The sequence below is a fragment of the Macrosteles quadrilineatus genome, unplaced genomic scaffold (genome assembly GCF_028750875.1).
Source record: "Macrosteles quadrilineatus isolate MER2022 unplaced genomic scaffold, UCM_ALF_1.0 Scaffold_59__1_contigs__length_746527, whole genome shotgun sequence".
NCBI lineage: Eukaryota > Metazoa > Arthropoda > Insecta > Hemiptera > Cicadellidae > Macrosteles > Macrosteles quadrilineatus.
The window spans coordinates 575,318-589,958 of NW_026542652.1; the positions used below are offsets into that span (position 1 = coordinate 575,318).

General features: G+C 33.1%; 1 protein-coding gene across 3 annotated transcripts in view; it reads left to right on the forward strand.

Annotated features, from left to right (window-relative positions):
- The window catches only part of LOC128981942 (probable serine/threonine-protein kinase kinX), a 173,497-nt gene that overhangs the window by 153,270 nt on the left and 5,586 nt on the right, over positions 1-14,641 (forward strand). For all 3 annotated transcript variants that reach the window (XM_054400939.1, XM_054400941.1, XM_054400940.1), the window contains 4 exons: positions 4,028-4,145; positions 10,149-10,346; positions 12,976-13,514; positions 14,024-14,251. In XM_054400939.1, coding sequence (XP_054256914.1) covers positions 4,103-4,145; positions 10,149-10,346; positions 12,976-13,514; positions 14,024-14,251 — 1,008 coding nt within the window. In that variant the 5' untranslated portion in view covers positions 4,028-4,102. The remainder of the gene's footprint in view (positions 1-4,027; positions 4,146-10,148; positions 10,347-12,975; positions 13,515-14,023; positions 14,252-14,641) is intronic.

Here is a 14,641-nt window from a genome sequence, read left to right on the forward strand (position 1 = left end):
TGTATTTAAATTGGACATTATTTACAAAATCATAATACTTAATAAAACATATGTTAGTTCAATTAAATAAGAAAGAAGGCAGGCATAGATTATTACAGGTATATTGGGTACTTTCGCTCGATACCAGGAGGAACCACACTTAGCTGCGCAGTGGATATCTTTCCTTATACATTTTTTGGGGATTTTGTAGTTTTCACTTAGATACACTAAACTGTATCAATAAAACGATCAAAGAGATTAATCATTGGTTAGAGACTTGTTGTACAAAATAGAGGTAGTGTTTGGTACCTAATATGATATATTTAACAATCACGGTAAATGAAATCTTTTGTGTATTAATTTTTTTAAAGTCAGCTAAAGATCATAAATATATTCAACAACAGTTTTTGTTAATTTCAAAAACAGTTTAGAACCAATTTTAGAAAAACAAATTACTTAGTAAAATTATTTGTCTTTTTAAATAGAACTGTCAAAAAACTTCATAACCAGATGTTTAGGTTATCAATTAGTGAATCGGGTCTGTAACGTCATTTGTTTATGTTCATGATCCATAAGGTTTCTGTTGTTACATTCGAAGCTAAGTCCTCAAATCGTCATTTGTTTATGTTCATGATCCATAAGGTTTCTGTTGTTACATTCGAAGCTAAGTCCTCAAATCGTCATTTGTTTATGTTCATGATCCATAAGGTTTCTGTCGTTACACTCGAAGCTAAGTCCTCAAATCGTCATTTGTTTATGTTCATGATCCATAAGGTTTCTGTCGTTACACTCGAAGCTAAGTCCTCAAATCGTCATTTGTTTATGTTCATGATCCATAAGGTTTCTGTCGTTACACTCGAAGCTAAGTCCTCAAATCGTCATTTGTTTATGTTCATGATCCATAAGGTTTCTGTTGTTACATTCGAAGCTAAGTCCTCAAATCGTCATTTGTTTATGTTCTTGATCCATAGCTTTTCTGTTGTTACACTCGAAGCTAAGTCCTCAAATCGTCGTCCTCAAATCGTCATTTGTTTATGTTCTTGATCCATAGCTTTTCTGTTGTTACACTCGAAGCTAAGTCCTCAAATCGTCATTTGTTTATGTTCATGATCCATAAGGTTTCTGTTGTTACATTCGAAGCTAAGTCCTCAAATCGTCATTTGTTTATGTTCATGATACATAAGGTTTCTGTTGTTACATTCGAAGCTAAGTCCTCAAATCGTCATTTGTTTATGTTCATGATCCATAAGGTTTCTGTTGTTACATTCGAAGCTAAGTCCTCAAATCGTCATTTGTTTATGTTCATGATCCATAAGGTTTCTGTTGTTACATTCGAAGCTAAGTCCTCAAATCGTCGTATTTAACCTTCAAAATAATCGTTATAAGTCTCCATCACTCCAGCACTCTAAGCCTGCGCTTCACATGAAGATTAGCGGCTGTGACGGTGTGAAGTGTGTGGGAAGACAAGGACAGGATGGGCGGTCTTCGCTACGACCCTGGCCAGTCGTGAACAATACTTGATGACGTCACTAAACCTACATACTCGCACTCAAAATGACTCACCGTGTCCTTCAGAGACCATTACAGCGACAGCGACAGTGAACGAAGTGGTGATTGTTGTTGGTGAAAGATATAAGACTGAGGTTTATAAGACGTTGATTCCCAGACATCAAATGTTGAACATCGCTAGTTTACATGCTATGAACAATGCAAACAATCCATTACCATCCAAGTTTCAACATTGATTGTTTATTCAGATGTTTCATGAAGTTCTGGAGTTTTAAATCTGACAGCCTGCAGGTGGAAAGAAACTTAGATCAAAACAAAATAATATTAATATACAAATGGGGAACTTTCAGGAAAAAACCGTAAGCCAAGCAAACAAAAGCTTAGAAACTATAAAGAAAATGTTATTTTACACTTTTTCTATACGATCACAAAATTCAGTTCAAGGATTTGTGCAATAATAAAAGAGTGAATTCCAAGTAATTTATAATTAAAGGTATCCATGACCAAGACTAAATAGGAATCACAGGGTAATTTACAACAAGATATTAATTATACATTTTATGAAAACAAATATGTTATGAATAATATTGTGAGCAATTACGATAAACGGTTACTGTACCTACTTATCCCGTAGGTGCTTTATTTATTTACTTACTTACAGATACACAATTTTTAAAAGAAAATACAGAATTTCTTCGTAACAAATAACTAATACAGTACATAATTATAAAAAATTCACAATGTACACACTATATTACAAAAAAAGTATATTCTTGCAATAAGCCCTCTTTGGGAACAAAACAAAATAAACGGTATCAGCATTCTGACACATACTTTCTCCCATAAGTTTGTCAACAACCTTTATCATGTGTAAGTGGTGAGAGTAAATATACGCAAATGAGATTTGTACAATTAAGTTCAGAATTTAAAGGACTATAACATGAAACATTTTTATCAAAATCAACGAATCATTCGAGCCATTTTTGGAAAAATCCGATTTTTCTGTTATTTTATGGGGGTTTTAAGGGAAAATGACATAATTTACAATAACTTTCGAACCGTAATTTTTACAGAAATGGGATTTGTACCATTTTGTTCAGGATATAAAGGACTATAACATAATAAATTGTGATCAAAATCGTTCAGGCCATTTTTGGGAAAATCATATTTTCCGTTATTTTATGGGGTTTTATGGGAACATCCCCATAAAAATTAAAAATTTCTAAAAAATTAAAAAAAAACTATCAAAACTGTAAGGACTATAACATATTATGTTAAATCAAGACCGGGTTTTTTCTAAAATCCTATTTTCGTTATTTTATGGGATTTTTATGGGAAAATAACATATTTGACCATAACTTTTGAACCATAATTTTTACAGATATGGGATTTGTACCATTTTATTCAGAATTTAAAGGGCTACAACATACTAAATTTTTATCAAAATCGTTCGGGCCATTTTTGAGAAAATCCGATTTTTCCGGTTTTTATGGGTTTTTATGGGAAAATCCCCATTAAAAATCAAAATTTCAAAAAAATTAAAAAAACGCCTGGAGATACCATGGATTAGAACTTACATACCAAATTTCATCGAAATCGGACCACAGGTGTGGTCTCTAGCTCTGTACACATCCAGACACACAGACACACACACACACACACACACACACACACACACACACACACACACACACACACACACACACACACACACACACACAGACATCACTTCGAAAACCACTTTTTTGGGTCCAGGGGGACCCAAAACGAATATATCCACTCAAAACTCAAACTTGAAAATTTTGACGAAAACAATACTTTCTCCATATACTATGGTATAGGGGGAGAAAGTAAAAATAAAATGTTTAACACTCAGTATCAGATGGTTTAGCAAAATCCAAAAATACATATAATTTATAAATAAGTAAAAAAGAAAATTAAAAAGTAATAATTTAACATTTGATATACTACCTCAAATTTAGACCAGATAATGTTTAGGTTTAAGTATTAATTAGTGTATATGGCTAATTTTCTTATAATAATAATAACAATATAATAACAATGATACAGTACATAAATAAGTAGTGAAAAAAGCTGGAGACAACAATATTTAAATAGCAAAACAAAGTAAAGATAACATCAAATAATGATTCGCTATAAATAAATAGGAGAAAAATTGCAATACAATAGATTCTAATCAATGAGACTAAAATAACATAAGAGAACAGGAATGAGCTTAGAGGAACACAAAAAATGTATTTACATGAATGTCAATTAATTATTTATTGCATTTAATAGATTAACCTATAAATAACCACAAGTATAGTTGATAAACAATTTTACTTTATATATTAAACTAAAACTTCTACTGTAATTTTATTCAATTTCAGGAAGGAATTAAGTTCCAATTAGAGAAGCTACAAATTAACAGCAGCGCTGTGCGACAATTGTCCTGACAGCGGAGCCGAGTAAGATACATGCATTCTAATTTAAATTGGTAACACGAACATCTTAGAACATAAATCTTGTTTTGTTGCAGAAGTGGCAAGAAACTCCCGCCAAAACACGTGGCGCGGGAATGAGCAGACGTCCCTGGTCGAAACAGCTGTAAACAATGGTCCGCCATCTTGTATTTGTCGTCTGCATCTTGGTGCAATGTGAGTCCCTTTGTTTAAACTAGAAAACACAATTCCAACTACTATGCACTATTATGCACTTGTTTTGCTACCGAAATATGTAAAAAAAGATACTAAGTAATATTTTGTTTTTATTTTGGTGAAAATACTATGCAAATTAAATATATTTATGTAACCATTATAATTATATCATTGATATTTTTCGCCTTGTATGCTTTTATGCTAGAAAAACCTTTGTGTTTGTAGAGACAAATCGTTCAATATTTAGAAGTGTAACTACGAATATTACCAATACAATTAAATAGTAATATGTGCAGTTTTTATCGAGAAATTAAATTTGAAAGTATAAAAAAGGTTACAGGATAACAAAACTTGGTGAATTACATGCCTAGAACATAATGAGTTCTTCAATTTTACGTTAAGGTTAACAGAAATGTAACAATTTTACTTAGGGGTAATATAAATACATCTCGACTTCGTCTAGAACTTAAAAACGATCTCGAGCCGGCAAAACCTAATTTTCGGCCCTAGGTACGAAATATACTAGTACAGATATAAACGATGTTTATGTACTTTAAATGGTACTGTTATATTACTTTGCAAATTACATTAATTCATTAAAATAAAATAAAAAACTACTGAACTGCTTCAAACTGTTACTTATACTGTATAATGAATAAGTGACTAAATTCTGCAACAGCTACAATATCTTTACCAAGTTTATCTTGACATTTCAATTATAAATGACAATGCATTATCATTAACCCCGTTATTAATTGAGTAGTAAATTTGTAAACGCAGTTTTCTCGCCAAGTGCAAAGTGCTGCATTGCAAAATTAATAACCGCAAGACACCTGTTAGGAGCCCCTCCTAACTTTATTCTACTGACCCATATTTAATAGTTGCAAACACCCAACTGTTACTTGATGAAATGTAACAGGGTTGGTAACTGGTTGTAAGGAACCGTTATTAAGTATTAATAAAGTAATAGATAATAATTTTCATATAGTTTTCTACGTTGATCTATATTTATATCGATAATTTCTCGTTTAAGATTACGTAATAAATAATCGCTGTAAAATTCAAATCCTCATTTCGTTACGTTGTTTACAGTTTATCATGTTACTTCGCAGTTATAAAAATATAAATTAATACAATGTTTTTTTTTATTTGTTGTAATAATTTTTTTGTGTTGTTAGAGAGAAGCACACTAAAGTATTATCTTGCAAAGAAAATAATTGATTATTTCCTTTAATGCAGTTTCTTTGGGCTTTTTGTCACGGCAATATGCTTATACGGTACTAACAGACTACCTACCGTACTAAATTCGTATTAATAATGTCAATAATTTCTTTTTTATGGAATTTAAGAAATATCGCTATATTTATTTTATTCTATAGACGTTAAACAACTTATAACACTATGAAGTAAAAATTTTAAAACAATGTTTGTTCATAACTTAAATGAATGGAGTAATTGAATCTTTATTCATAAAGAAATGTCAACATGCTTTTCACTTGTGATAAAATAATATGTAAATTATTTATATTTGTTATTATAAACAATTAGTAATAGCAGCACTTTCCCCTAAAGTATATAATTGTGTGACAGAGTACAGTTCACCATATATTTATAACATCTAATCAGAGGAAATTTAAAATTGTGTACTTTATCAAGTTAAGAAGTGTATTAATCTGCTCTGCTTGCTTGGATAGTACACTTTCGAAGCGAGCAAACGCATCTTGAATTATGAATGAAAAACCTGCTTCTTGTTCTGGGACTTCATTATTACGGACTTGCTTTCTTGAATCAGAGCCCTCATAACTGTTTCTTGTAGCTTGTGCAAACGAAATACCTTCAGTTAAAAAACTGCTCTTACCGGGGACACTAGAGTTCGGTCACCTGTGTGTTCTTGAGTTTTATTCAGGAAAGATACCTAGATCAAAACAAAATATTATTAGCAAATGAATGGGGAACTTTCGGGGAAAAATACTTAAAGCCAAGCGAAACGAATGAGACAATTTTATTTGACACCTTTATTAAACATACGATCAAAATCACGCAGTTCGAGGATTAGACAAAAAATAAAAATGTAAATTATTTATAGTTGTAACTATAAACAATTTTTAATACGAGCACTTTCCCTTGGGTATATAATTGTGTAACAGAGGACTGTTTACGATATATTTATAACAGTAAATCAAAGGAAATTAAAAATTGTTTACTTGATCGGGTTTCGAAGTTGTCCAAACAATCCATATTTAAGAGAGTTTGTAAATAAGAATATTGAAATAGTTTTACTTGCTGTAATTATTATTTGTGTTTTGTTAGGTTTTTGCCGCAAAATAGAAAAAACCGTGTCTATTATTAATTAAGAATATTAAGTCAATCAAAAAACTATGCGAAACACGAACACCTGACTCACAACAATAACTTAACGCAACACTTACCCAACGAGTTGCACAACTTTGAAAATTTTAATAGGTTTAGGAAGGAAGCTAAACTCATAAACACGGTGTTATTAGACGGTAACTGTTTATAATTACAGGGAAAGTGAAATGCCAGTGTCAATGCTAACGCGAAAGTAAGAGTGGATCTGGATCGGGTGACCTTAAACCAGAAAACCGGTTAGGGCGTTCACCCTGGACTAGCGGTCTGCTGGAACTGGTTACTGCGCGGTCCATTCATGTCATGTGCATTCCCTCCACAAACAACACAAACGCGGGAAAACTCTCACTAGATCAGCTGATAAGTCGACAATGAAGTGCAATCAACAGTGTTAAAACAGTTCAAGACAATGGAGTGTTGTAGTGAGAAAGTGAAGACTTTCACAGTAGAAATTTTGAATGGGGATTTGAATTTTGGAACGGTTACATTTAGTTAAGTTTAACCAAGGTTTTACTACATTTTAATTGAGATACATATTTGTAACCCGTATTAGTATATTTTTTCATAAACTTTCAGTACCTTTTAGACAGTCATATACAGGGTATCAAATGAAGAGGTTCATTTTTACAAATACTATTCAAATCCGATATGACCTTTATCTTCAATAACACTGAGTTAACATATTCCATAATTTAAGCCAACAAAAAATGGTATTAGAATAAAGTAATGTAAGCTTGCCATAACAGGAATAACCATTCTTAAGACAAACAAATTAACACGCAATGAATAACAGGCAACAGCAATTACCGAAGCTGTAATTAATTAAAACTATAATTCAGTGAAGAAAAATGCACTAATCATATGTATAATTGAATAATGACAATTTACAGCAAAAAGTTCAGCTTCCTATTTAAAGAGTTTCTAACATTTAGAAGTTTTAAATTTAATTACATACGGAAGAAATAGACACGATCACTCAAATAATCTTAACCCAACGATTTGGCGAATGTAACTACAAAAGTCAATAAACAAGTAAACACAATTTGACTCTAAATACAACGTAAAACGGTTGTAAAATGACTGAAGCTTTGCTTTATTCGTCGTAAAGAAGAGAGCTGAGATGATGAAATGTAGACGTAAACTCCGGGGCAAACGTCGACTGCCAAGTTTCTTATACAGATCTTGGAGATTTTAGAGTAAACATAAAATTTATTAAAACCGTATTTGACGGAGTGTTTACTAAAACAGAGACGAGTTTTGCTTTTATTTGTTCATGTGATGTCGAAAATGTTTTTGAATAAAATGTCATGATATGTCTTTGAAAGGGAGTTTTCACTTCAAATTCAGTGTACACGTTAGGCTATTATAGTCCGTGGTGATTTTTATGATGCGTTTTTGTACAATTACTTCAAAGTTTCACTCTATAAACCTTTAAAATAATTCTAGAAATACCAAGGAACATTGATATATTTCCATATTTGATTAACAAGGTCAGTAAATGCGAGCTGGTCTAGTGGTTAGAGCGCGGGACTTCGGTTCAAAAACGTCCCGCCAAATCACCAATGGATCACTAACGTCTTATGGGGGAAAAATACCAATACCCCTGACAGAAAAAAAAATTGCAGACTAAGTGAATTTCCATTTGTCTGATTGGATTTTCATACGTTATACCATGAGACCTACGGTGATAATTATTTTCCTCAAATTTGCTTAAAGAAGATCTCATAGTAATAAGCTACGTTGTAAGATGTAGATACATTTGAACTATTTATATGTCGTTATAAGAAAAACTTTGTACTAGAAAATTAATTTAATGATATTTTTAAGCACCAAATGAATCAATATGATCACACAAATTGAACAATTACTAGGAAAAAACGACACTAAAATTGTAAAATACTATAAAAATGTCACTATTAAATTATTAACCAACCAAGTTACACATGGAATAATTACACTTGTTGATTAGTCGTGTGCAGCTGGTATATTTGCACGGAACGTTGCACACAATAACAGGTTTCGTCTGATAACAACTTCACGCTTGTTATACTTAATGATGGTATTTATTTCACTGCCAATTGGTGTAAATATTGATATGCTATGTTTGAGTTATGAGTTTTTGAAACGAATTTGATCATTTATTAGCTCTGTGGTAGTCTTAGACATATAACATGTGTATGAATTTTCAGTCCTAGTAAAATAAAATATATTAGTACTATAATGTTCCTATATCCACAAAGTTATAGCATTGTCATCCAGATACAATTGAAGACATTTCATCAATATGGATCAGATTTAGCATATTTCTTCTTAAAGTTGAATGATGAACTTCTATAAAATTCAATCTATAAAATATAAAATATCTATAAAATATTGATATGTTATGTTTGAGTTATGATTTTTGAAACGAATTTGATCATGTATTAGCTCTGCGGTAGCCTTAAATGTATATCATGTGTATGAATTTTCAGTTTTAGTAAAATAAAATATATTAGTACCATTAATTTTCCTATATCCTACAAAGTTATAGCATTGTCATCCAGATACCATTGAAGACATTTAATCAATATGGACCAGATTTAGCATATTTCTTCTAAAAGTTGAATGATGAACTTACAGATTTTGCTGTAATTAAAATTCAATCTATAAAATGTTGGGGTGTACAATGAGTTAACAATTTAGTTTTGCCTGTTTAAAAGGAATACGTATTAAACAGAACTCAGAAAGTTACACAAGTGAACTCTTCCAGTGCTGATTTAAATTTTGTTCTAAAACTGATCACTAATGTGAAGTTGGAATAAATTGTAAGATGGAAAAAAATACGGACTATATTTTTAATTGTCACGAACTTCAAGCTGAAACTATATAACAACTGCTTAGTTATTAAGTAAGCAAATAAATTCTAAAGCCAATTTTAAGTAGGCCTATTCAAGTTTTAAATCTCTTAGTGTATAATTGTTGTGTTTACTGCTGCATAATCAGGTTGCATAAAGAAATAATCTAGCATCAACTTAGGTAAGTTCAATGAATAGGCTAAATGCAATCTTACCGTTTACTATTGATGAAACTATACATTACATCCCGATTTTAAAATGTCGGTGTTTTAGTTAAACAAATTTACGGGGTTGAATTGAGCTATTTTCAGAGTACATAGATTTTAATTTTTGAATTTAGAAAAAGAGCCTATCATTTAATCAATTTTAAACTGACATAACGAATTATTGTAAGCTATAGCATGTGTTGATTTCCCTTGAAACTATCATAATATAAACGTAAGAGAAATATTATAATCTTGGACTGTACTACACTCTTTGAGTGGTCCTTCCAACAATGATTTATTACAAAAGAAATTAGCCAAATGGTCCATATAGATGTAATGTTTACTAATATAGACACTAAAGTGTACAAAAGCCAATGATCATGAAGCTACCTTCATCAAAAACCGCGTGATTCACTATCTCATAACCCTTGTAATTATCACATCTAATCACATTCACAATCTTATAACTATTGTCACAGTAAGTCTCTACCATACTATGTACTGACAAATGCACAATAATTTCCCCAATTCTGTAGGTTAAGGTTTTCCATTATCTAAACCTTGTGATTCTGTAATTCATCACCTCCTGTCTCCAGGCTGGTCACCGACCCTCTCCGCCGTCTACAACCCCAGCGGAGGCCCTGTGTACATCAGTCCCCAGCAGGACTCCGCCCCTGTGGCTCCCAGCGCTGCCCCTGAGGCTCTACTGACCCAGACTGTCTATGGATTCCTTGACTTCACCACCACTATCGGCAACACCGTCATGGTCTTCTCGCCGCAGAGCGCTCCTGCAGGTAGTATCTGAAATAATAAAAAGATATCGCACTACACAAAATCTTGATTGTTGTGCTTACGTTAGCTACCTTGACCTGAACAAGTCTATAGGTAACAATGAAGGTAAAACTAAATACTTCTGAACATAAAAATTGAAATTGAAATGAACTGCAATGTAGTCCAGTATGCAATACACAAAATAAACATAATACTCATAGCGCTTTTGAATTTCACTCCCTTTACGCAACCCGAAGATTTTAAATAGGAAAGCTTGTCAACTAAAACCTCGTATTCTAAATATTGGCTTAAAGTATTGATATCATTTTAGTCCTAACATAGCGAAAAAAGTATAATGTCCTTGTTGAACCTATGTTAAGATTAGTGTACTGCTAAAATAATTCGTACTATATTGTACTTTGAAATTTTTTTTTTTTTACAATTTTAAGTTAAAACCATCCGGCTCGAAGGACCATATTGGTAAGGGTGGGTTTATGATAGCAGTGTTAGAAAATGTGTAACTTTTTAACGGCTCTAGATGTGTAACTATTACTCGACTACCTCCTTTCTCCCATAAAAGTTACGCTTTTGACAGTGAACTTCACTTTATAACGAATAAGACGAACATTTCACTACTATTAAACGATGCCCTTCTATCACACAACCTTCACTTTTACCTGTGCTAAAAACTTGACCGATTCCTTGTAACATATTGCTGGACATATCAAAGAACACATTGTCGGTATATCTTTATACTGTCGAGAGCATCAAGAAACACAACAACTGCCACACGCGAATATGGGCGGTATGTCCATGTTTAGAAATGCAAATGAAGGTCGAGAGTCGCCTGCGCCGGCCGTGACCCTGTCGCCCCCGTAGGTTGCTTGTTGCTAACGGAGGTAGGCACTGAAGAAACTGATCGCGGTCGGGGCACGCCCACTGATACATATTCATCCAGCTAATTGTTACACAATCACTTCGTTTATATTCAGCCAAAATAATAGTTGGCATGTTTGGTCAGGAACGAGGGTGGCATTAATGGGAGAGTAGGAGTAGATAAAATTGTTAAGAGGAAATTAAAGGAAAAATTCCTGTATTCTACATAATTAACACACTGTTTAACTAATGTTATGTATTTTTCGTCTCGAATTTTCCATCAACAACTTGGTTGTGCTAATTGTATACAGCATCTTAATTCTCAAACGAAAATACCTCATATCCGTATAGCTGTGCAATACTGTTGTTTTCCATATTGAAACATATGATTTTGGCTGTTAAACATTACTTTTCCTGACCCAAACAAACTTTTCCATTTTCATACAAATGAAGGTTCTGTTCAGCTTAATAGGAGTGCTATTGTATGTATTATTTTTGTAGATATTATAGATGTATTATTTTATCACAGAAAGTGGCTGATAGCTAACTTTTAAATAAATTGTAAAACTATATGAAAACTTGAAAGAAAGTTCACTAGACCTTGGAATAGTGTTAAATTGTTCTTTCAATAATAATTATAATTAAGAAACTTGTGTTATTGTTTGCATCGGGATGAAAATGATCGTTTCCTACTCACAAAAGTCCCATTTCGGGATTAGCCTAGTTGTAAAATATAATTTTATTTCCTTTTCACGAAAAATATTTTCAACCACAAGGTTCATAACTTGATTGATTTTATTTCACACCGAATCCGTACAAAACTAAAAGCTCAAATTCAGTACAGTCTCAAGTTGACTCCAAAGTTTTAGCCAAACTACTTTGTAAGTAAGCAGCTGTAGCTGTTACAAGAGCAGTTATGGAGCGAGTTTGAGGATTAGGAACAACTGCTACAACAAGGTACTTGAGGATTATACCACGGTGTAATAGTCACTTGATGTATAACTTAAGAAATTAGAACTGTCTAGGTATTCTATTTAAACTTTAAATGCGAACAGTATTGCAAGTATTATAATGCTGGATTATTTTAATAGTTCTTAAGTACTAGAATATATCTTTGCGCACTTAATAAAATGTGTTTTCATAAAAACCTTCAACTGTTAGAGATATTCTTACTTAAGAGGAATATTTGTACAGATGCCCAATCCTTCAGTGGGTCAGGTTAAGCCTTAAAGAAAATTTATTGGAGTTTTAATTGTATTTTCAAGTATTTAAAGAATCTATAGACACTTTTTAATTTGACCAACGAATTAAAAAACTATGAGTGTATCAATTGTGACTTCAAAGCTGTTAAAAAAATTAAATTATATTGAATTTTAGCCTCCTGATCACATTTAAATACTAAATAATCGTGTACCTGCATTTATGTAATCAATGTGTTGCTAAATTGCAACCGGTTTCGAATAACAAAGGAGTCATCGTCGGGCCAGTACAGATGTCTTCTTGCTTCATTCGAAGGTCGTCAATTCATAATCAATAAATACATTTAACACGTACATGAATATTGAGGGTTAAAAACGAAGTGTATCAATGTGTTGCAATTTAGCAACACATTGATCACATCAATGCAGGTATTTACACCAATTATTTAGTGTTACATAATTAAAGATGCATGTAATAAAATTACAAGTATTCGGGTGAATTTTGATAAACCCATTGGATTTGAGAAAGCATGTTTTTGAACACTTAGTCCCACAATTGATAACAAAATTTTTCCAGATGGGGGTAAAACCACCCCGAAGCCAGAAACCACAACGACAGTAATCGAAACGAAACCTCCCACGACGAATCCACCAGCGGAGATCAAACCGAGCAAAACCGAAGCTCCTCCGAAGACTTTCGAGAAGAAAGCGATCATGGAAAAAGAAAAGGAACCCGTGAAAAAATCCTTAGTAGAGGTCAAAGTTAGCCCTCCATCGACTGTGGTATTTTCCAGCATCGTGGAAGTTAGAGGGGGTCCTCAAGAGAAAACTCCGGAAATCTCTAGCAAGGTGGAGGTCAGAGAAGGTGACGTCATTTCCAGCAAGGTCGAGGTCAAGGTCGCACCCTCTAGTGTTGTAGAGGTCAAAGTTGAGCCGTCCAGCATAGTTGAGGTCAAAGGTCCCGGGGTGCCTAAACCTGTATCCATCCTGAGCTCCAAGGTGGAAGTTGTGTCGAGTTCTGACGAGCCAGCTATCAGTGGAAACAATGTGGATGGTCCTGCAGAGTATGACTTCCTATCTAGGCAACCGTCAGAAGTTGTGGATGAAACATACAGGGTGAGAAATGCAACTATGCCAAGGTATAATTACGTAGAGATAAATGAGAGTTTTGTTGAACATAAGATGAACTGTTTATGTATTCATTTGAAACCACATATTTGCTGGACGCTTTTACAAAAGTACTTTTTTATTATAAAAAAATCTTGGTTATATCTGGGTTTGGTTATCATTGTAATCTAAATCTTCTCCGTATTGAACTCAATATATTTACTTACCAAACAATGACAGGGGATAGATGTGAAGTAAAATAAATTAAATATTTTATGTTTGTGATTAGATGACAAAACATTCAGAAAAAATATTTGCTATCCAAAGATATCTCAAATGTTTCCAAAGCGTTGGATAGAATTTACCACCATGTGTCAACTTAGAACCTTTTCTTCCCAGCGTAATTTGGTCGAATTCTAAATCGACGACAAAATTTTACAAGAACGCCATTCTAGTTGTACAAGAAGCACATTGATGGACTATTTAAACCCTGTACCATATTTCTTTCGATTTTTCAGGTGATAGATTTGCGACCAACGGTGAAGCACGGTAACAAGAACGCCAAGCCACGACCCAGCAAATCCACACCAGCCGACGTCCATCCTACAGGTCTGGTAACCAGCATGGGAGGAACGGTTGTCAGGGACGGTCTAACTACCGTGCACGAGACCAGCGTACTTGGAACTTACATCTCTGGGAAATACGCTCAAGTGCTGCAGAGCACCTCCCATGTGTACCAGTCACAGGTTAGTGTAACAGTTACTCTTGCGTAACGGTTATTAGTAACTGTTACTTTCAGGTACTGCTTACTTCCAGGACATTTTTAGACAAGGTCGTCTCTCTTAGTGGCTTCCAATGCCGTTGATATTGGTGACTCCCTTCTCTTGATTTATTTCCTCCTCCTCTTAGCTGTGAAAATACAGTATATTACTTCAGTCAACGATTTATTTTTTACTTTTTTTTAGAACAAGGTTTTATCCTACAATTATTATACAATTTTGATTTTTTTGATAGGAGAATACATTTTAAAACTTGTATAAAGTGTTGGTTGTCTTAAAGGAACGTAATAGGACTATTTGCTAGTGTTTCGAGCTAATATTGTAATTGACAATCCCTGATAAATGTGTTTAATGAGC